This window comes from Palaemon carinicauda, chromosome 6 (assembly GCF_036898095.1).
Source record: "Palaemon carinicauda isolate YSFRI2023 chromosome 6, ASM3689809v2, whole genome shotgun sequence".
Taxonomy (NCBI): Eukaryota; Metazoa; Arthropoda; class Malacostraca; order Decapoda; family Palaemonidae; genus Palaemon; species Palaemon carinicauda.
The window spans coordinates 115,432,167-115,456,076 of NC_090730.1; the positions used below are offsets into that span (position 1 = coordinate 115,432,167).

Genomic DNA, 23,910 nt, shown 5'->3' on the forward strand with positions numbered 1-23,910 from the left:
TTGCCAGACCACCTTCACTGCCTACTCCGTGGGAATACAGCCATAAATCCTTGAATGCATTGTCCTTAGGACCTGTAGTAGCTACTTAGTAGATTGTGTAGAGAGCCTAACTCTCCCATGGGACATGAAGCATCTTGTCTTAGTGTTTGCAACATAAATTCAAGAATGAAAGCTTGGAATGTCTGGCTTTTTACCTTTTTTGTTCTCCTCCCTTAGGGCTCTAGCAATCGTGCCTGTTAGAAATAATATCTCGAGATAAGTTTTATGCAGTATATGTTGCATGAGCTTAAAGTGATTGTGATATGTTATTTTCATTAGTAAAATAAATTTTTGAATATACTTACCCGATGATCATGTAGCTGTCAACTCTGTTGCCCGACAGAAATCTACGGTCGGGATACGCCAGCGATCACTATACAGGTGGGGGTGTACACAACAGCGCCATCTGTGAGTAGGTACTCAAGTACTTCTTGTCAACAAGAACTCAATTTTCTCCTCGGTCCACTGGTTCTCTATGGGGAGGAAGGGCGGGTCCTTAAATTCATGATCATCGGGTAAGTATATTCAAAAATTTATTTTACTAATGAAAATAACATTTTTCAATATTAATCTTACCCGATGATCATGTAGCTGATTCACACCCAGGGTGGTGGGTGGAGACCAGCATACATGTTAACAAAGAAGCTAAGTATCCCGAATCTTATTTTAGCCGTTATTCAAAATAACAAACATAAAATAAATAAGTACCTGGTAAGGAAGTCGACTTGAACCATTACTCTGCCTTTTTAAGTACGTCTTCCTTACTGAGCCTAGCGATCCTCTTAGGATGCTGAGCGACTCCTAGGTGCTGAAGTATGAAGGGCTGCAACCCATACTAAAGGACCTCATCACAACCTCTAATCTAGGCGCTTCTCAAGAAAGAATTTGACCACCCGCCAAATCAACTAGGATGCGGAAGGCTTCTTAGCCTTCCGGACAACCCAGAAATATTTCAAGAGAAAGATTAAAAAGGTTCTGGAATTAGGGAATTGTAGTGGTGGAGCCCCAACCACTACTGCACTCGTTGCTACGAATGGTCCCAGAGTGTAGCAGTTCTCGTAAAGAGACTGGACATTCTTAAGATAAAAGACGCGAACACTGATTAGCTTTTCCAAAAGGTTGCGTCGAAAATATTTTGCAGAGATCTATTTTATTAAAAGGTCACGGAAGTTGTGATAGCTCTAACTTCGTGTGTCCTTACCTTCAGCCAAGCTTGGTCTTCCTCATTCAGAAGGGAATGAGCTTCTCGTATTAACAGTCTGAAAATAATAGGATAAAGAATTCTCTGACATAGGCAAAGATGAATTCTTAACTGAACACCATAAAGCTTCAGACGGGCCTCGTAAAGGTTTTTAAAATAGAACTTAAGAGCTCTTACAGGACATAATACTCTTTCTAGTTCATTTCCAACCATACGATAAGTTTGGAATAACGAACGATATTGGTCAAGGCCGAGAAGGCAGCTCGTGTTTGGCTAGAAAACCAAGATGTAGAACATGTAGCCGTTTCGGATGAAAATCCGATGTTCTTGCTGAAGGCATGAATCTCACTGACTCTTTTAGCTGTGGTTAAGCATATCAGGAAAAGAGTCTTAAAGGTGAGATCTTTCAGGGAGGCTGATTGAAGTGGTTCGAACCTGTCTAACATAAGGAATCTTAGAACCACGTCTAAATTCCAACCAGGTGTAACCAAACGACGCTCCTTCGTGGTCTCAAAAGACTTAAGGAGGTCCTGTAGATCTTTATTGTTGGAAAGATCTAAGCCTCTGTGACGGAAGACTGATGCCAACATGCTTCTGTAACCCTTGAAAGTGGGAGCTGAAAGAGATCGCTCTTTCTTCAGATATAAGAGGAAGTCAGCTATATGAGTTACAGAGGTACTGGTCGAGGATACGGATACTGACTTGCACCAGTTTAGGAAGATTTCCCACTTCGATTGGTAGACTCTAAGGGTGGATGTTCTCCTTGCTCTAACAATCGCTCTGGTTGCCTCCTTCGAAAAACCTCTAGTTCTCGAGAGTCTTTCGATACTCTGAAGGCAGTGAGACGAAGAGCGTGGAGGCCTTGGAGTACCTTCTTATGCGTGGAAGACGTAGCAGGTCCACCCTTAGGGGAAGAGTTCTGGGAACGTCTACTAGCCATCGAAGTACCTCGGTAAGTTATTCTCTCGCGGGCCAGAGGGAAGCAACTAGTGTCAACTTTGTCCCATCGTGAGAGGCGAACTTCTGCAGTACCTTGTTGACAAGCTAGAACGGAGGGAATGCATATAGATCTAGATGAGACTAATCTAGTAGAAAGGCATCTAAAAGAACCACTGCTGGGTCCGGGATAGGTGAGCAAAGTATTGAGAGCCTCTTGGACATCGAGATTGCGAAGAGATCTATGGTTGGCTGGCCCCAGGTGACCCAAAGTCTCTTGCATACATCTCTGTGGAGGGTCCAATATGTTGGAATTATTGTCCCTTCCTACTGAGACAAACTGCTAAGACATTCAAGTTGCCTTGGAAGAAATTGTTACTAGTGAAAAGTCTAGACCTGTTGAACAGGAGAGGAGGTCACTAGCGAACTCGCACCATGTCAGAGAGTAGGTCCCTCCTAGCTAGGAGATGAACATCAAAGCAGGGAGTTGTCCGTGTTGACCTCCACAACTTTGTCTTGAAGGAGAGACCTGAAGCTTTTCCAGGTCAGATGTACTGCCAGAAGCTTCTTGCAGTTAAAATGCATTGTCCTTTGACTCGAGTTCCATAATCCCGAGCATTCCCTACCGCCTAAGGTCGCACCCCAGCCTACGTCCGATGCGTCTGAGAAGAGAACGTGGTTGGGAGTCTGAACAGTCAGGGGAAGACCCTATAAAAGGTTGATAAAGTCCTTTCCTCAGGTTAGACCAGACTTATCTTCCGGAAACCGGGATCGAGACCGCTTCTAGCGTCTTGTCCTTTTCCAGTGAAGAGCTAGATGAAACCGAAGAGGACGGAGGTGTAGTCTTCCAAGTGACACCAATTGAACCACGGATGACAGTGTCCTAACCAGACTCATCCACAGCCTGACAGGGCCGTATTCCTTCTTCAGCATCTTCTGGATGGATAGCAGGGCTGGGGATTGATCTTCTTGTTCAGCCATGTTCTCATCAGAGGGTTCCTCATCCGAAACTGATGAGGAAACGGCAACGGAGTGGGCAACGTCTGACTCGCTGAATCCGGTCGCACTGGTGGATGCGTGACGGAGCCGGACACAAGATCATGGTACTGCTGCACAGTCTGTGAACTGTCAACCATGGGGATGCGAGGAAGTACAGCGACAACCCGAAACTGTCTAGACTGTCTGGGTAGTACAGACAACCCCTTATCGGGTTGCTGAGGTTGCCGCACTGCGTCACAACAAGTCACCTTTGCTGGTTGTTGAACGTCTTCCCAGTGACACACTGAACGTCCACAACCACCTCCGAGAGTAGCTTAACGTCAACGTGCGACTGGCAACCCACACTGGGTCGCACCGGTGGAGGAACCATCTCAACTGGCGGACGTGAGTAGGATACCTCAGCGTCAACAGGGCGTACAACCAACCGGTAGGAAGGTCGTTGGCAAGAAGGTTCTTCTCCGTAAAAAATCCTCTATCAAGGACTAAGCTTGGACTGCATGTCTTGCAACAAAGCCCAAGGTCTATGGGAGCAGGTGTGGCAACAGACGGGGTTAGCGACTGAAGCGGAACCATTTACCCTCCCTGGAAGCATGTTATGCTTAAATTAAAGTCCATAGGAGGCTAAGCAGCTTAAGGCTCCTCTCCAAATGACAGAGTCCTCAAGGGAATATCAGAAGGAGGGAGAACAGCACTTTCTCATCTACAGGAACCATATCCGAGAAAAGCTAGGTTCTCTCAGTGAGGGTTTCACTGGTGCAAAAGCAGCAGACCAGAAGGCAACGTTATGAAACTGCTTGACAGTCTGTGAACTGTCAAAAACTGAACTGTCAACCACAACAGGAGCGTGAGGACATACAGCACTGGTGTATAAGTAGCAGACCAGAAGGCAACGTCATGTAACTGTTTGACAGTCTGTGAGTTGGCAACAACCAAAGTTGTGTGGGGAAGCCTCAACTCCTGACTGACTAGTTAGCTGCGGGCGAGTGGCGGTAACCACAGTGTGTTGCGGAGGCTGACACACCGTGTCAAAACACGGCAGCTTGTGGTAGCTCACGCACGGCAACGGAGTGCTCTGTGTGTGGGAGTCATCATACATCTGGCAGGGTTGACTGTGCATGGGTGGAGGAGCTCTCACAACAAGAGTGTGAGAGCAGGAAGCCATGCCGGGCGCACAACCGTGGGAGGTGTAGGCCCACGGGTGCATCGTCAACCTTCTCCGCAGTCGGAGTGTGGGAGCTGGCAACAACAAAAGCAGAGTGCTGGTGCGTGGGAGGGGCTGCGGTGGGTTGCGGAGCATGCTGAATGGTATGCGGAGCATGCTGTATGGTATGCGGAGCATGCCGCATGGGTTGCGGAGAATGCCGCATAGAGCTGGAAACCCGGCAGCTCTACAGCACCTTCCCACTGCTGATGCGGTAGCTCACGCATGTCAACGGAAGGTGCAGCAAGAACATGCGTCTGGCAGGGTGGACTGCGCATCGGAGGTGGAGCTCTCACAGGTGGAGTGTGGGAGCAGGCAGCCGCAGTATCTGCTGAGCGCACAACCTCGGCGGGTTGTAGGTTAACAGGTGCATTGTCAACCTTCCAGCACGATACTCCTGCATGAAGGAGCAAGCTGAGACTGTATAGTCTGCAGCATGGACCACTAGGGTCTATGAAAGACAACAACAAACGGAGCTACTGTCCGTTGTGACTGAGGGTTTAAAACAGCTGGTGCGGCAACAGACGGAGTTACTGCCTGTTGCGGTACCACCTTGCCTCTCTTGGGAGGTGTGCAGTTGTCGTACTGCAGCGAGTCCGAACTGACCCAGTGGCTACACCTAAGCCGTTGGACTTGCGCGGAAGGGACCGACTTGCACTTAAAAGCTGCAAGATTTGGTCCATGGTTTCTGCGAGAAACCTCTTCCGCAGACGAGGAATAAATGGGCTCTCTCGTCTTTGTGTGGGTGGGGTGATCCCGTCGGCAACGTGTGTAGATACACCCGAAACCATGGAGGGAAACGTCTGTTCGTCGATCAAGACCTGTGGAACCCATAAGTCCTTCGACATTACTTCTCCCCTGGGCTTGGGAGCTTGTAAGAGGTATCGGACTAGGTGAACAACTGGCACGAACAGACGAACCCTCGAACGCAACACTGTAACACTTTGCGCATATCACTTTATCACTTTTGATTTTCTGTTTGCAATTATTTCACTGAACTCGAAACTTTAAGTGATTTGTACCTGAAACAAGCAATCCTATCCTTCATTAAAAGATAGTAATTGCGAAAACAGTTTTACAATGTAACAGAAAAACATAATGAAAGATAAAGAATTCAGTGGCTGGAAAAGAGACTAAACACTAGATCAAATAAACTACGTTTAAAATCTCTCACCGCATAAAGCCTGGGAACAAGAATAAAACTCTAGAAACGTTTTACCTTCTTCCCCTATAGCGACTAGGGAGAAGAGTAAAAAACGAGAACAACGTTTCCCGCTTGAACGAAACGTTTATTCTCCTCTCACTCCCTCCGTCTCTATCTCTCTCTCTCTCTCTCTTGACTTAGAACCTGAGAGAAGAGCCCAATTATATATCGTTAAAACATATTATTTGCTAAAGGAAAAAACTGAAAGGTTTCCCAAATAAAAAGTTCCTTTATTTAGAATTTAAACCATTTAAGCTAAGAAAGAATGAACGAAACGCTAGAATCGGTTTACTCTTACTGCAACGTGAAACCATGAAATACTCTCTCTCTATCGTAACGATAGAGCGCATGTTGAACGTTCTGAACGTCAACAACTGCGGAGACTAAACTAAACGTTAGTTCATCTTTGAAAACAGTACGAGACTATCAAAGAAATTCTTTCAAAAACATTAAAATTAAAATAGCATAAATTCTTAACAGGAAATACGATATGTACGGGCTCAATGTTAATTAACTTCGGTTCCAAGTAAGGACCGCCTACTATTAGGAAAGGTCGCATATAAACAAACATAAAAATTAAGTTTTATAAGTTTATAATAAATGGAAAGTTAATCGAAGATGCCTATAAATGGCGGAGAGATATAAACTAAATCTATAACTTTGTTAAGCAAAATTACCAAAAACCTAAACACACTTCCGTCTAAGGGAAGGGTCGGTCATAAAAAGTGAAAGAGAGTCTATACTCTCTTCGACACCAACACTTCCGTCTAAGGGAAGGGTCGGCCATTTAAAAGTGAAAGAGAGTCCATACTCTCTTCGTCACCATAATTAAATCTATCCAAAACGAGTTCAAGTTTTGAAATGAAGATAAAACCCCTGCATAGCGAAAGCTCAAAACTGGAATAGTGTACTTCACCAAAAAGTTGTGAAAACAAATCCAGTTAGGGACGGCGTATTAGTAGGTCTTGCCGGTGGCACGACAGAGGAAAAATTGAGTTCTTGTTGACAAGAAGTACTTGAGTACCTACTCACAGATGGCGCTGTTGTGTACACCCCCACCTGTATAGTGATCGCTGGCGTATCCCGACCGTAGATTTCTGTCGGGCAACAGAGTTGACAGCTACATGATCATCGGGTAAGATTAATATTGAAAATTGAATATTAATACAGTAGTATTTATTAATACTGTATTATTATTACTGTCATCATAATTATTATTATTATTATCATTATTATTATTATTATTGTGGTAGGAGACCCTCTTTTAGGCAGGTTGAGTTAAAAGTAATGGCTGCATCGGCAGAGTTTATTTTCTTATCCAATTTTTCTATTTTCCGGATAATTCTCTTCTCTAGAGCGCTGCAATCAGCCAGCAGACTTGAAAAATTCATCAGTCAGGTGAATGACAAAATTGGGAAGACTTTTCAAGTATATTCTCACAAAATACAAGTAAAACTTTTGGTACAAAATAGTAAAAACTACGACGCGTATCAATGCCCTATCCGTGATTGTCCCGGGAATTATATTGGCATGACAACTATGCGTCTTTCCAAGAGAATTTCTTGCCACGTACAGCAAGGGGCTATAAAGAATCATGCCCTACAAAGACATAACACCCCTACTTGTCGAGCTGATATTGTCAGTAACACCAAGATTATTGGTAGCGTCCCAGATAGTCGACGTCTACGCATCCTAGAAGCTCTACTGATACAGCGAGATAAACCCACCCCTAATACGACCCAAGAGATGTTTTTGTTACCATCAAGCTGTCGTATTGATACATCAAGAAACCCCCATCAAGGAGGACCTAATGAAGACACTACCAACCACGAAAATACCCCGAATTTCGACGCCGAAGTAGGAAATGATCTCAGCCATGTGGGACACTTTTCTGAGCGGGAGAGCAGCCTGGCTGGCTCAGAGCACACCTCAGCCAATCAAAATTCAGGTCCCCCGATGACGTCACAGACTGGTATTCCCGGCCGAGATCGTCGTACACCAGACACCATACCATACCAGCTCCGATCAACCAATGAAAACCAATGAAAATTCGAGCACTTTCACTTGTAATCCTGATCCTGGGTATATATACCACCCGACTGCAGCATCCACCTCACTCTCTACCTGAAGACGAGGAAGGACTTATCCTCGAAACGTGTCGTAGTTTTTACTATTTTGTACCAAAAGTTTTACTTGCATTTTGTGAGAATACACTTGAAAAGTCTTCCCAATTTTGTCATTCACCTGACTGATGAATTTTTCAAGTCTGCTGGCTGATTGCAGGGCTCTAGAGAAGAGAATTATCCGGAAAATAGAAAAATTGGATAAGAAAATAAACTCTGCCAATGCAGCCATTATTATTATTATTATTATTATTACTATTATTACAAACTATTATGTAATTGGCCAGGGTTATATATAGGTAGGGGAAACATTAGTGTTATTCATTATACATTTCTTGAGGGAATGGAATGACAGTATAAATAAAAAAAAAAATTGGTAAAAAGGTATAAGGTTAAGAAAATTTTAGTCTGACATTCTAAAAGAGACCCTAATAGCCTTTAATGAAATTAATTCCTCCACGAATGATCCCTGTAAGAGTTGACCTCTAAATGTCTACAGTACTCCCTACCAACAATGATAGGATGGTACCACTATAATTAGAATGGCTCAAGTGTAAGCCAAACCCATTTTATGGAATTGAGTATTTCAATAATACAATCACCCCACTTTAATCATAGTGCCAGGCAAACCGGACAGAATGCAGAGTCCTATCTTTAAAAAATAACCAGCCCACTCCTGGAATCCGAGGGCCAAATTTTTGCATGAAAATAGTTCTGCATGCCAATACTGTATAGGAATATTGACACTCCTTTAGTTCAAACATTATCAGGTAGTTGGCAAAACCACCGCAGTTCCCACAGTTGGTTTTGAGAAAAAACTCCAACCCCAGCAATGGTATCCTTTCCCAAAAATTTAAAGAGTGAAAAATGGGAATAAAGGTTGGATAGCAAGGTGGGAGACAGTTGATAAAATATGAATGAGATTGCAGTAGCAATAAGCCATAAGAAAATTGAGAGAAATTGTGAGTTAAACAGGAAAAAAATTATTCCCCAGTTCGCGAGCACTCTTGCCCGTCATAAAGATTCAACACAGAAATTGTAGTCTAAGTAAGTCCAATGATTTTGTCAATGTATTCTCATGTTATCAGAGTTACCAGGCCAAACCTGCATGTCTGGCTAAGGGGCAAATATTAAAAACCAAACACACATACTCTGAAAAGAGAAGGAACAGCGATTCTTATTCTAAACAACTGTTAAAGAGCATAGCAGAGTACACCTGTACTCAGCTGCGGTCGATGTCAAAGCAAGGGTTCCTCTGCTTGTCGGATGGGTTTACCTTGTTATAAGTCTAACAGCCATTTTAGATTCACCAATGTTATACTCCTGTTAATGGTTTATAGTTTGTATTACATGAAGGAACAAATATTAATAACTGAGAATATGTGTACTTCTCTGCAGCTAAAATCAAAGTGGCTACTAAGTGAGGTGGCAAGGAGGAGGGGTCTTCCCTACAACCAGCCACTAACTACTGACACTTCAATATAAACTTTTTAACAGCCGTACTCAAGGTATACTGAAATCATACCCCTATTAAAGGACAAGGGTTTGCTAATAGCATAAAACCAATAATGTACTTCAACTTCATCTAGAGAGGGTAAATGAGTCATTAAGAAGAAAAGGGTACTAAAGAAGAAAAATGATATTTTAATTATAAAATAAATTTTTGAATATACTTACCCGGTGAATATATAATAGCTGCAACTCTGTTGCTCGACAGACAAAAAACAGTAAAAACTCGCCAGCGATCGCTATACAGGTTGCGGGTGTGCCCACCAGCGCCAACTGTCGGCCAGATACCACTCTCGATGTAAACAAAGACTCAATTTCTTCTCATCCCACTGCGTCTCTATTGGGGAGGAAGGGAGGGTCGTTTAATTTATATATTCACCGGGTAAGTATATTCAAAAATTTATTTTATAATTAAAATGTTATTTTCATTAGTAAAATAAATTTTTGAATATACTTACCCGATGATCATGTAGCTGTCAACTCCGTTGCCCGACAGAAATCTACGGTCGGGATACGCCAGCGATCGCTATCCAGGTGGGGGTGTACACAACAGCGCCATCTGTGAGTAGGTACTCAAGTACTTCTTGTCAACAAGAACTCAATTTTTTCCTCGGTCCACTGGTTCTCTATGGGGAGGAAGGGCGGGTTCTTTAATTCATGATCATCGGGTAAGTATATTCAAAAATTTATTTTACTAATGAAAATAACATTTTTCAATATTAATCTTAGCCGATGATCATGTAGCTGATTCACACCCAGGGTGGTGGGTGGAGACCAGCATACATGTTAACAAAGAAGCTAAGTATCCCGTATTTCATTTTATCAGTTATTCAAAATAACAAACATAAAATAAATAAGTACCTGGTAAGGAAGTCGACTTGAACTATTACTCTGCCTTTTTTAAGTACGTCTTCCTTACTGAGCCTAGCGGTCCTCTTAGGATGCTGAACGACTCCTAGGTGCTGAAGTATAAAGGGCTGCAACCCATACTAAAGGACCTCATCACAACCTCTAACCTAGGCGCTTCTCAAGAAAGAATTTGACCACCCGCCAAATCAACCAGGATGCGGAAGGCTTCTTAGCCGACCGTACAACCCAAAGAACAACAATAAAAAGTATTCAAGAGAAAGGATAAAAAGGTTATGGGATTATGGGAATGTAGTGGCTGAGCCCTCACCTACTACTGCACTCGCTGCTACGAATGGTCCCAGGGTGTAGCAGTTCTCGTAAAGAGACTGGACATCTTTGAGATAGAATGATGCGAACACTGACTTGCTTCTCCAATAGGTTGCATCCATAACACTCTGCAGAGAACGGTTCTGTTTGAAGGCCACTGAAGTAGCCACAGCTCTCACTTCATGTGTCCTTACCTTCAGCAAAGCAAGGTCTTCTTCCTTCAGATGAGAATGTGCTTCTCTAATCAGAAGCCTGATGTAGTAAGAAACTGCGTTCTTAGACATCGGTAGAGAAGGCTTCTTGATAGCACACCATAAAGCTTCTGATTGTCCTCGTAATGGCTTTGACCTTCTTAAATAGTACCTAAGAGCTCTAACTGGGCAAAGTACTCTCTCTAGTTCGTTCCCCACCAAGTTGGACAGGCTTGGGATCTCGAACGACTTAGGCCAAGAACGGGAAGGAAGCTCGTTTTTAGCCAAAAAACCGAGCTGCAAGGAACATGTAGCCGTTTCAGATGTGAAACCTATGTTCCTGCTGAAGGCGTGGATCTCACTTACTCTTTTAGCTGTTGCTAAGCACACGAGGAAAAGAGTTTTTAATGTGAGGTCCTTAAAAGAGGCTGATTGGAGCGGTTCAAATCTTGATGACATTAGGAACCTTAAAACCACGTCTAGATTCCAGCCTGGAGTGGACAACCGACGTTCCTTTGAGGTCTCAAAAGACCTAAGGAGGTCCTGTAGATCTTTGTTGGTGGAAAGATCCAAGCCTCTGTGGCGGAAAACCGCTGCCAACATACTTCTGTAACCCTTGATCGTAGGAGCTGATAGGGATCTTACGTTCCTTAGATGTAACAGGAAGTCAGCAATCTGGGTTACAGTGGTACTGGTTGAGGAAACTGCATTGGCCTTGCACCAGCTTCGGAAGACTTCCCATTTAGACTGATAGACTCTGAGAGTGGATGTCCTCCTTGCTCTGGCAATCGCTCTGGCTGCCTCCTTCGAAAAGCCTCTAGCTCTTGAGAGTCTTTCGATAGTCTGAAGGCAGTCAGACGAAGAGCGTGGAGGTTTGGGTGTACCTTCTTTACGTGAGGTTGACGCAGAAGGTCCACTCTTAGAGGAAGAGTCCTGGGAACGTCGACTAGCCATTGCAGTACCTCGGTGAACCATTCTCTCGCGGGCCAGAGGGGAGCAACCAACGTCAGCCGTGTCCCTTTGTGAGAGGCGAACTTCTGAAGTACCCTGTTGACAATCTTGAACGGCGGGAACGCATGCAGGTCGAGATGGGACCAATCCAGCAGAAAGGCATCCACGTGAACTGCTGCTGGGTCTGGAATCGGAGAACAATACAACGGGAGCCTCTTGGTCATCGAGGTAGCGAATAGATCTATGGTTGGCTGACCCCACAGGGCCCATAGTCTGCTGCAAACATTCTTGTGAAGGGTCCACTCTGTGGGGATGACCTGACCCTTCCGGCTGAGGCGATCTGCCATGACATTCATATCGCCCTGAATGAACCTCGTTACCAGCGTGAGCTTTCAATCTTTTGACCAAATGAGGAGGTCCCTTGCGATCTCGAACAACTTCCTCGAATGAGTCCCTCCCTGCTTGGAGATGTAAGCCAAGGCTGTGGTGTTGTTTGAGTTCACCTCCACCACCTTGTTTAGCTGGAGGGACTTGAAGTTTATCAAGGCCAGATGAACCGCCAACAACTCCTTGCAATTGATGTGAAGTGTCCTTTGCTCCTGATTCCATGTGCCCGAGCATTCCTGTCCGTTCAGTGTCGCACCCCAGCCCGTGTCCGATGCGTCCGAGAAGAGACGGTGGTCGGGGGTCTGAACAGCCAATGGTAGACCTTCCTTGAGAAGAATGCTGTTCTTCCACCACGTTAGAGTAGACCTCATCTCTTCGGAAACAGGAACTGAGACCGTCTCTAGCGTCATGTCCTTTATCCAGTGAGCAGCTAGATGATACTGAAGGGGGCGGAGGTGGAGTCTCCCTAACTCGATGAACAGGGCCAGCGATGAAAGTGTCCCTGTTAGACTCATCCACTGCCTGACTGAGCATCGGTTCCTTCTCAGCATGCTCTGGATGCATTCTAGGGCTTGATTGATCCTTGGGGCCGACGGAAAAGCCCGAAAAGCTCGACTCTGAATCTCCATACCCAGGTAGACAATGGTCTGGGATGGGACGAGCTGGAACTTCTCTAAATTGACCAGGAGGCCCAGTTCCTTGGTCAGATCCATAGTCCATCTGAGATTCTCCAGACAGCGACGACTTGTGGGAGCTCTTAAAAGCCAGTCGTCTAAATAGAGGGAGGCTCTGATGTCTGCCAAGTGAAGGAATTTCGCAATATTCCTCATCAGTCTGGTAAACACAAGAGGTGCCGTGCTTAGGCCAAAGCACAGGGCTTGGAACTGGTACACAACCTTTCCAAAGACGAATCTTAGGAAAGGTTGGGAGTCTGGATGGATGGGGACGTGAAAGTACGCGTCTTTCAGGTCTAACGAGACCATCCAGTCCTCCTGCCTGACCGCTGCTAGGACCGACTTCGTCGTCTCCATCGTGAACGTCTGCTTGGTGACAAAAGCATTGAGAGCACTGACGTCCAGCACCGGTCTCCAACCTCCTGTCTTCTTGGCTACCAGGAAGAGACGGTTGTAAAAGCCCGGGGATTGATGATCCCGGACTATGACCACCGCTTCCTTTTGTAGCAAGAGCGACACCTCTTGTTGCAACGCTAGCCTCTTGTCCTTCTCCTTGTAGTTGGGAGAGAGGTTGATGGGAGACGTAGCTAGAGGGGGACTGCGGCAGAACGGAATTCTGTATCCCTCCCTTAGCCACTTCACAGACTGAGCGTCTGCACCTCTGCTCTCCCAAGCTTGCCAGAAGGTCTTGAGTCTGGCTCCTACTGCTGTCTGGAGAGGAAGGCAGTCAAAACTTGCCTTTTGCGGACTTGGAACCCCTCTTGGACTTGCCACGGTGACTGTCTGCACGGGTACCTCCTCTGCTGGAGGCTCTGCCACGAAAGGGCGGAATGAACCTAGAAGCAGGTGTGTCAACTGCTGCAGGGCGGAAGGGTCTAGGCACGGAAGGTAAGGTTTTAGCCTTACGTGCAGAAGATGCCATAAGATCATGAGTATCCTTCTGGATAAGTGAGGCAGCCATCCCCTTAATCAGCTCCTCCGGAAACAGACACTTGGAGAGAGGAGCAAACAACAACTCTGACTTCTGGCAAGGAGTGATACCAGCTGATAAGAAGGAGCAAAGATGTTCTCTCTTCTTAAGGACTCCTGATACATACGAAGCCGCAAGTTCACCAGACCCATCCCGAATTGCTTTGTCCATGCTAGACATGATCAGCATGGCCGAGTCCTTATCTGAAGGGGAAGTCTTCCTGCTTAAGGCTCCCAAACACCAATCGAGGAAGTTGAATATCTCGAAGGCACGAAAGACTCCCTTCAACAGATGATCTAAATCGGAAAAGGACCAGCAGATCTTCGAACGTCTCATAGCCAACCAGCGGGGAGAGTCAACCAGACTTGAGAAGTCGGCCTGGGCAGAGGCAGGAACCCCCAAGCCAGGTTCCTCTCCCGTGGCATACCAGACGCTCGACTTAGAAGCAAGCTTGGGAGGCGGAAAGACGAAAGAAGTCCTTCCCAGTTGCTTCTTGGAATGCAACCAGTCCCCCATAACCCTCAAAGCTCTCTTAGATGATCTGGCGAGAACAAGCTTGGTGAAGGCAGGCGCAGCAGACTGCATGCCCAGAGCAAACTCGGAGGGAGGAGAACGAGGGGTTGCAGACACAAACTGCTCAGGATACAAGTCCCTGAACAAGGCAAGGACTTTACGAAAGTCTAAGGAGGGAGGCGTAGACTTGGGCCCTTCAAAATCAGAGTGAGGCTCATCCAGATGTGCAGCTTCATCATCCGATACACCATCATCCGAAAGCTGAGTTGTAAGTGGCAAAGGCAGAGCAGAAAGCTGAACGGCTGAATCCGGCAGTACGGGTGCATGCGTACCTGCGGATCCAACATTATGCCGCTGCTGGTCGGTCTGCGAGCTGGCAACAACAAAAGCAGAGGGCTGGTGTGTGGGAGGGGCTGCGGTGGGTTGAGGAGCATGCGGTATGGTATGCAGAGCATGCTGTAAGGTATGCGGCTCATGCTGCATGGTATGCGGAGCATGCTGTAAGGTATGCAGAGCATGCTGCATGGGCTGAGGAGAATGCCGCATAGTGCTGGAACCCGGCAACTCCTGATGCGGCAGCTCACGCATGTTAGCAGATGGTGCAGCAAGAACATGCATCTGGCAGGGAGGACTGCGCATCGGTGGAGGAGCTCTCACAGGTGGAGTGTGGGAGCAGGCAGCCGCAGTATCTGCTGAGCGCACAACCTCGGCGGGTTGTAGGTTAACAGGAGAGGTGTTAACCTTTTCGGCATGATACTCCTGCATGAATGCCGCAAGCTGAGACTGCATAGTCTGCAGCATGGACCACTTAGGGTCTACTGTGGTTGGAGCAACAACAGACGGAGCAGTAGCCTGTTGAGGGACCACTCTACCTCTCTTGGGAGGTGTGCAGTCATCAGATGACTGCGGCGAGTCCGAACTGACCCAGTGGCTACACCTGGGCCGTTGGACTCGCTCGGAAGGGACCTTACGTTTGAGCGGTCGTGAGACCTTGGTCCACCGTTTCCTCCTGGAAACTTCTTCCACAGACAAGGAATGTAAGGGCTCATTCGTCTGTATGTGGATGGGACGATCCTTAACAGATACGTCCGCAACCACTGAGGATACATCCGTGCGCCGATCAAGGCCTGCCGAACCCTTTGGTCCTTCGACATTGCTTCTCCCCTGGGCTTGGGAGCTTGCAAGAGGTCCCGGACTGGGAGGACGACTGGCACGCACAGATGTACCCTCATGCGCAACACTGACACTGACACTTTGCATATCACTAGCACTAACACTTCCCACTGCACTCTTCGCTTTCAGCTCTCTGACATCTGCCAAGAGCTGATTACGGTCATTAACCAATGACTCCACCTTGTCACCGAGAGCCTGAATGGCACGCAACATATCTGCCATTGCAGGCTGAGCACTCGTAGCAGGTTCGGGAGTCACCACCTTAGGGGAAGGAAAAGGTTGAGGGGCATGGGGAGAGGAAAAATCCACAGAGCGAGAAGAACTCCTCCTATCTCTCTCCTTCTCTAACCTACGTGCATATCTAAGGAATTCGTTAAAATCGAATTCCGAAAGCCCAGCACATTCCCCACATCGATCTTCCAATTGACAGGATTTACCCCTACAATTGGAACATACGGTGTGAGGATCTATAGAGGCCTTCGGAAGACGCCTAGTACAAGTCCTAACGCTACACTGCCTGTACTTAGGAACTTGGGACTGGTCAGACATCTTGAATTTAGAAGTAGTCAAGGGGGGATTCCAAAATCTAGCAAAGTTCGTTAACAAATAAACCAAATTAATTCCAAAAGCTTGCTAAGCTAAGGATAAAGCTTCCTGAATAGCGAAGGCTAAACTTTAGAGCAAATACATCACCAAATCGTGAACAATAACTCCAAAATCAACAGCGTATCCAAGTAGGTCTTGCCGGCGGCACGACAGAGGAAAAATTGAGTTCTTGTTGACAAGAAGTACTTGAGTACCTACTCACAGATGGCGCTGTTGTGTACACCCCCACCTGGATAGCGATCACTGGCGTATCCCGACCGTAGATTTCTGTCGGGCAACGGAGTTGACAGCTACATGATCATCGGGTAAGATTAATATTGAAAAATATCATTTTTAAATATTTAACTTAGCCGGTGAATATATAATAGCTGATTCACACCCAAGGAGGTGGGTAGAGACCAGAGTTAAATATGTTTACATCGTATAAGCTAAGAGTTTTTTATTTCATTTTGGCAGTTATCAATATAACAAAACCAAAATAAATAGGTACCTGGTAAGGAAGTCGACTTAGACGATTACTCTGCCTTGTAAGTACGTCTTCCTTACGGAGCCCAGCGATCCTCTTAGGATGCTGACAGACCCCCAGGAGCTGAAGTATCAAGGGCTGCAACCCATACAACAGGACCTCATCAAACCCCTAATCTGGGCGCTCTCAAGAAGTGACTTTGACCACCCGCCAAATCAACCAGGATGCGAAAGGCTTCTTAGCCTTCCGGACAACCCATAAAAACATTAAAACATTTCAAGAGACAGATTAAAAGGATATGGAATTAGGGAATTGTAGTGGTTGAGCCCTCACCCACTACTGCACTCGCTGCTACGAATGGTCCCAGTGTGTAGCAGTTCTCGTAAAGAGACTGGACATCTTTTAAGTAAAATGACGCGAACACTGACTTGCTTCTCCAATAGGTTGCGTTCATGATACTTTGCAGAGATCTATTTTGCTTAAAGGCCACGAAAGTTGCTACAGCTCTAACCTCGTGCGTCTTAACCTTAAGCAAAGATCGGTCTTCCTCACTCAAGTGTGAATGAGCTTCTCGTATTAACAATCTGATAAAACATGACAAAGCATTCTTTGACATATGCAAGGATGGTTTCTTAACCGAACACCATAACGCTTCAGATTGGCCTCGTAACGGTTTAGTACGAGCTAAGTAGAACTTAAGAGCTATAACAGGGCATAAGACTCTTTCTAGTTCATTGCCTACGATCTCCGATAAGCTGGGAATATCGAAAGATTTAGGCCAAAGACGAGAAGGTAGCTCATTTTTGGCTAGAAAACCAAATTGCAGAGAACAAGTAGCTTTTTCTGACAAAAATCCGATGTTCTTGCTGAAGGCATGAATCTCACTGACTCTTTTAGCCGAGGCTAAGCATACCAGGAAAAGAGTCTTAAGAGTGAGATCTTTCAGGGAGGCTGACTGTAAAGGCTCAAACCTGTCTGACATGAGGAATCTTAGGACCACGTCTAAATTCCACCCAGGAGTAGCCAAACGACGCTCCTTAGTGGTCTCGAAAGACTTAAGGAGGTCTTGCAGATCTTTATTGTTGGAAAGATCTAAGCCTCTATGCCGGAAGACCGATGCCAACATGCTTCTATAGCCCTTGATAGTGGGAGCTGAAAGGGAACGTCCTTTTCTCAGGTATAAGAGAAAATCAGCTATTTGGGCTACAGAGGTACTGGTCGAGGATACAGAAACTGACTTGCACCAGTCTCGGAAGACTTCCCACTTCGATTGGTAGACTCTAATGGTAGACGCTCTCCTTGCTCTAGCAATCGCACTAGCTGCCTCCTTCGAAAAGCCTCTAGCTCTCGAGAGTCTTTCGATAGTCTGAAGGCAGTCAGACGAAGAGCGTGGAGGCTTTGGTGTACCTTCTTTACGTGTGGCTGACGTAGAAGGTCTACTCTTAGAGGAAGACTTCTGGGAACGTCTACTAACCATCGAAGTACCTCGGTGAACCATTCTCTCGCGGGCCAGAGGGGAGCAACTAACGTCAACCTTGTCCCTTCGTGAGAGGCGAACTTCTGCAGTACCTTGTTGACAATCTTGAATGGTGGGAATGCGTAAAGATCCAGATGTGACCAATCTAGGAGGAAGGCATCTATATGTATTGCTGCTGGGTCCGGGACTGGAGAGCAATAGATTGGAAGCCTCTTGGTCAGCGAGGTTGCAAAGAGATCTATGGTTGGTTGACCCCAAGTGGCCCAAAGTCTCTTGCACACATCCTTGTGGAGGGTCCATTCGGTTGGAATTACTTGACCTTTCCGACTGAGACAATCTGCTAGGACGTTCAAGTCGCCCTGGATGAACCTCGTTACTAGGGAGATGCCTCGATCTTTTGACCAGATGAGCAGGTCCCTTGCGATCTCGTACAACGTCAGTGAGTGGGTACCTCCCTGTTTGGAGATGTACGCCAAGGCCGTGGTGTTGTCCGAGTTTACTTCCACCACTTTGCCTCGAAGGAGATACTCGAAGCTTCTCAAGGCCAGATGAACCGCCAAAAGCTCCTTGCAGTTGATATGCATGCTCCTCTGACTCGAGTTCCACAGACCTGAGCATTCCCGACCGTCCAGCGTCGCGCCCCAGCCCAAGTCCGATGCGTCCGAGAAGAGAACGTGGTTGGGTATCTGAACTGCCAGGGGAAGACCCTCTCTTAGGCTGATATTGTCCTTCCACCAAGTCAGACAAGACTTTATCTTTTCGGAAATCGGGATCGAGACCACCTCTAGCGTCTTGTCCTTTTTCCAGTGAAAAGCCAGATGGAATTGAAGAGGACGGAGGTGTAGTCTTCCTAATGATACAAATTGCTCCAGGGATGACAGCGTCCCTACCAGACTCATCCACAGCCTGACTGAGCAGCGTTCTTTCTTCAGCATCTTCTGGATGGAGAGCAGGGCTTGATCTATTCTGGGGGCCGACGGAAAAGCCTGAAAAACTTGACTGTGAATCTCCATCCCAAAATACAGAATAGTTTGGGATGGGACCAGCTGTGACTTTTCCAAATTGACTAGGAGTCCCAATTCCTTGGCCAGATCTATAGTCCAATTGAGATCCTTCAGACAGCGATGACTGGAAGAGGCTCTGAGAAGCCAGTCGTCCAAGTACAGGGAGGCTCTGATCTCCGATAGCTCGAAACTGGTACCCCACATTCCTGTAAACAAACCTCAGAAACGGTTGGGAATCCGGGTGTATAGGAATGTGGAAGTATGCCTCCTGAAGGTCGAGAGAGACCATCCAGTCGCCTTCCATAAATGCTGTCAAGACAGCCTGGTAGACTTTATCGTGAAGTTTGTCTTGACAATGAACACATTGAGCGCACTTGCCTCTTACGTACTCCTGCAGTGAACATGGCTGCCAAATCATGGAGCCATCCCTGAGGTTCTTGTCTCTGCAGAGAACGTGGCTGTCAGATCATTGGAGCCATCCCTGAAAGCCTTGTTTATGCATAACATAATTGTACAGCAAAACTTCAAAGGCTCGAAAACAGCTGTGAAGTAGACCTGTAAAATCTTGGAGCGTCTCCTGGCCAGGCGCCAGGGAGAGTCTACGAGATTTTAGAAGTCTATCTGGGCAGAGGCAGGAACTCCCAAGCCGAGAACTTCTCTCATGTCATATCAGACTCTCGCTCTATAAGCCAGTTTAAAAGAAGGGAAAGCAAAGGCTGTATCCCCCAAACTCCTCCTGGTGATAAACCAGTCGCCTAGCAAACGTAAAGCTCTCTAGGAGAGCGAGAGAGCACTAGCTTATAAAACAACGGCTTCGAAGTAGCTAGGCCTAGTGTAAGCTCTGACGTTTAGGCAAACGAGGAGCAGCAGTTACAAAAAGATCCGGACAAAGATCCTTAAAAATCAGCATGATTTAATTAAAGTCCATAGAGGGCTAAGCAGCTTTAGGCTCCTCTCCGTCTGACAGAGTCCTCAAGGGAATATCAGTAGGAGGGGGAACAGCAACTTCCTCATCTAAAGGAACCTTGTCCGATAATAGCTGAGTCTCAAGCAAGGGAGAGACCTACCATGGTGGCAATGCTTTACAAGCAGAGTCCACACGCACTGGTGCATTAGTAGCGGACCAGGACGCAACGTCATGTAACTGCTTGACAGACTGTGAACTGTCAACAACAACAGGTGAGAGAGACCAGGACGCAACGTCATGTAACTGCTTGACAGTCTGTGAACTGTCAACAACAACAGGTGCGTGAGGACGCACAGCGTCCACTCGAGACTGCTTTGACCGCCTAGATTGAGCAGTCAAAACAACTCTAGAATGCGGAGGTTGACGCACAGCGTCAAAACAAGTCAACTCCGATTGTTAGCGAACGTCCTGAACGTCAACAGGAGCATCAGCAAGTGGCCTAACGTCCAAATGTGGCTGAAAATCCACACGAGACCGCATCGAGTGTGGTACTAAACAACCTGACTGACGTGACTTAGCTACGCCAACGTCACCAGGACGCACAAAGGAACGTTAGGTTGGCTGAAAGCCAGGATCTTGATGAGATAAACGGCTAGGCTCAACGTACTAATCGGCAGAATAGTCTTCCATAAGGGAGGCAAGCTTATTCTGCATGTCTTGCCGTACAACCCATTTAGGATCAACGGAAATGGTTGCGGTAAGAGACGAGGGTAACGTCTGTGACCGCAAAACCTTGCCAACAAAAAGACTCTCAGAGTCTGTGTTACGCTTTTGTTAGGCAGCGAGCAGTTTTCCGATGACTGCATAGGGTCAGAGCTGTCCTAATGGCTACAACCAGGACGCTGGACCTGTCCTGAAAGGACTGACTTTCGCTTAAGGGCCTCGAAACCTTGTTTCAGGTTTCTTATGCGAAAAGCCTTCGGATGACGAGGAGAAAATTGTCTCTCTCGCCTTATGGTAGGGGAGATCTTGGTAAGATACACCCGATACCATAGAGGGAACGTCTGTTCGCTGATCAAGGCCTCTCGAACCCATAAGTCGTACGACATTACTTCTCCCATGGGCTTGGGAGCTTGCAAGAGGTCCCGGACTAGGTGAACGACAGGCACGAACAGACGAACCCTCGGTTACGCAACACTGTAACACTTTGCGCAATATCACTTTATCACTACGATTTTCTGTTTGCACTTATTTCACTGAAATCTAAACTTTTACTGATATCTACCTGAAGCACGCAATTCTACCCTCATCAAAAGGTTGTAAATGCGAAATCAGTCGTATAATGCAAGCACATTAATACCAGCAAAACACAGTAAACATCTTTTAAGATAAAAAATTCAGTGGCTGGGGAAGAGACTAAACACTAGTACATTCAAAACTACGTTTTCAATCTCTCACCGTACACTGCCTGGGGACGAGAATAAAACTAAAAACGTTTTATCCTTTCTCCCCGTACAGAGACTTGGGACGAGAGTAACTCGAGAACAACGTTACCCGCTTGAACGGAACGTTTTCTCTCCTCTCTCTCCCTCCGTCTCTATCTCTCTCTCTCTCTCTCTCTCTCTCTCTTGATTTCGCACCTAAGAGAAGAGCCCAATTACGTTTCGTCAAAAAAACATGTTATTTGACCAAAGGAAAAAACTGAAAGGTTTTTCAATTAAAAAGTTCCTTTAAAATAGAATTTAAAACATTTAAGCTTTGAAAGAAGAATGAACAAAGCGTCAGAATCGATTTACTCTTTCTGCAAAGTGAAACCGTGATACTCTCTCTCTCTATCGTAACGATAGAGCGCAAACTGCGTAGCATAAATAAACTAAACGTTAGTTCATCTTTGAAAACAGTACGAAGACTATTCAAAGAAAATCTTTCATAAAATATTTATTAAAAATATTCATTTAAAAAGTTTTAAATTATTAGCTCTTTAAAAGCTATTACGATTGAAAAGGGCTCAACGTTGTTTAACTTCGGTTTCCAAGTTAGGACCGCCTACTCTCAGGAAAGGTCGCATATAAACAAATCATTAAAATTTATTTTTATGTTTATTATAAATGGAAAGTTAATCGAAGAGGCCTAATAAAGGCGGTGAGATATAAAATATATAGAGGAAAATCTATAATTAATTTATAACGTGATAAGATAATTGCTAAAAGCCTAAACACACTTCCGTCTAAGGGAAGGGTCGGCCATTTAAAAGTCAAAGAAAGTCCATACTCTCTTTGTCATCAAAAATTAAATCTATCCAAAAACGAGTTCAAGATTTAAGATGAAGATAAAATACCTGCACTGCGAAAGCTCAAACCAAAATGAAGTACTTCACCAAATATGTTGAGAAAACTCCAGGTTCTACAGCGAGTAAAAGTACGTCTTGTCGACATGTCGACAGAGAAGAAATTGAGTCTTTGTTTACATCGAGAGGGGTATCTGGCCGACAGTTGGCGCTGGTGGGCACACCCGCAACCTGTATAGCGATCGCTGGCGAGTTTTTACTGTTTTTTGTCTGTCGAGCAACAGAGTTGCAGCTATTATATATTCACCGGCTAAGTTAAATATTTAAAAAGTCAATATATCTGGTTAGCTGCATTGCTAAGTGAAGAAATAACACGTGTTAAATTACCTAAACTGTAGGGAAAAAAAAATTCAACAAAATGGCAGGCATCTCCAATGTACAATAACAAGCCCTTTTTTCAAGAATACAGTACAGTAACTCTTTTTCAGGATATTTGAAGCTCTTCCAGTTATACAGTATGTATAAGTAAAACACAAGGTTGTAAATAAAAATATTTCCTCTAGTTCCTACCTACATGGATACTTCTTGTGTGTCACCCAACATGCTCCTTAATAGCTATTAATTCTTTATCAGTTATTGAGTTGTTAGGAGATGGATTATGACTGAAGATACAGAAATGCTTTTCCCTCAGGCCTACAATATCATCCTAGGAAGGAACACAATTTAAAAGCTTATAGTTCTGACCTGTTCTACTCGAAAAACAGAGAAAATATAACTATAACTCACTTGCATATTATTTCTTTTACTCTCTCTAAGCATCCAATACTAGCTGCAGTAAAGACATCGAGCGGATGGCAGTACTCATCATTAAGTTCCTCATTTCCGAGCCAAATTTTCAGTGGCTTGTCATAGAAGTTTTTCTCTGTCCATGTCTCTTCTAACTCTGACATGCTGCATGACCCTGAAAAACCAAGTATATTAGATATGATAGCTAAGTAACACAACAAATTTGGAAATAATTTGTATTTTTCCTAACTATACAAACCTTGAGCTCTTTACAGTGGAGAAGGTACACTCAGGCACACTATTCTATCTTGTTTCTCTTCCTCTTATTTTCAAGTTTTTATAGTTTATATATGAAAGATTTATTTTAATGTTATTATTGTTCTTAAACTTCTCTTTTAGTAATTTTTCTTTATCTCCTTTCCTCAATGGGCTATTTTCCCTGTTGGAGCCCTCAAGCTTATAGCAACCTGCTTTTTCAATTACGGTTGTAGCTTAGCAAGTAATAATAATAATGTTGAAAACTAGCCAAGTCTTTAAGCAAGGTGTGACTACCTTCTGCTAACTAACAGGGGAGTAGACCAGCCATTCGGCTCACACAAGCACCAGTAACATGACATCACTTTTTCATTGCAGGCAGGACTTTCTAGAGGGATAGGTGATGGCAGAACAAGTATGTGTAAAGAGCTCAAAGTTTGTATGGTTAGGAAAAATACAAATTATTTCCAAATTTGTCATTTGTTCCAACACCTTATACAAACCCTTTTACTCCTCACAGTGGAGACTCCCCTTTAGGTAGGTGGAAGCTTTTAACCAACTGGCTGGTTTTTGCCCCGGGGTGTGATTCTGTGCTACGCACAATTTAAACAGACACCGTGTCACCTCACTAACTTCCAAAATGTGTGTAAGCGATAACGGACTGAGAAATTTGTGCGATTGTGTGTGAACTAAGCATTGTGACTTGACCAGGTAAGGACAACATTAGAGTTAAACTCTGCACATATCCTAAACATTGCCTAACTACAACTAGCATGGAGATCTGGGACTTAAATATATATACTGTATACACATATCAAGTTACACAAGGAACTATGGTACTCACCTGCAGTCAGAGGAGGTAAACTTGCAGAGTT

The 23,910-nt window shown here is 45.2% G+C and overlaps 1 protein-coding gene across 1 annotated transcript in view; it reads right to left on the bottom strand.

Annotated features, from left to right (window-relative positions):
* Positions 1-23,910, bottom strand: part of LOC137642625 (ankyrin repeat and SAM domain-containing protein 3-like) — a 136,298-nt gene that overhangs the window by 105,925 nt on the left and 6,463 nt on the right. Inside the window, exon 2 of the mRNA XM_068375335.1 lies at positions 22,781-22,955. Coding sequence (XP_068231436.1) covers positions 22,781-22,944 — 164 coding nt within the window. The 5' untranslated portion in view covers positions 22,945-22,955. The remainder of the gene's footprint in view (positions 1-22,780; positions 22,956-23,910) is intronic.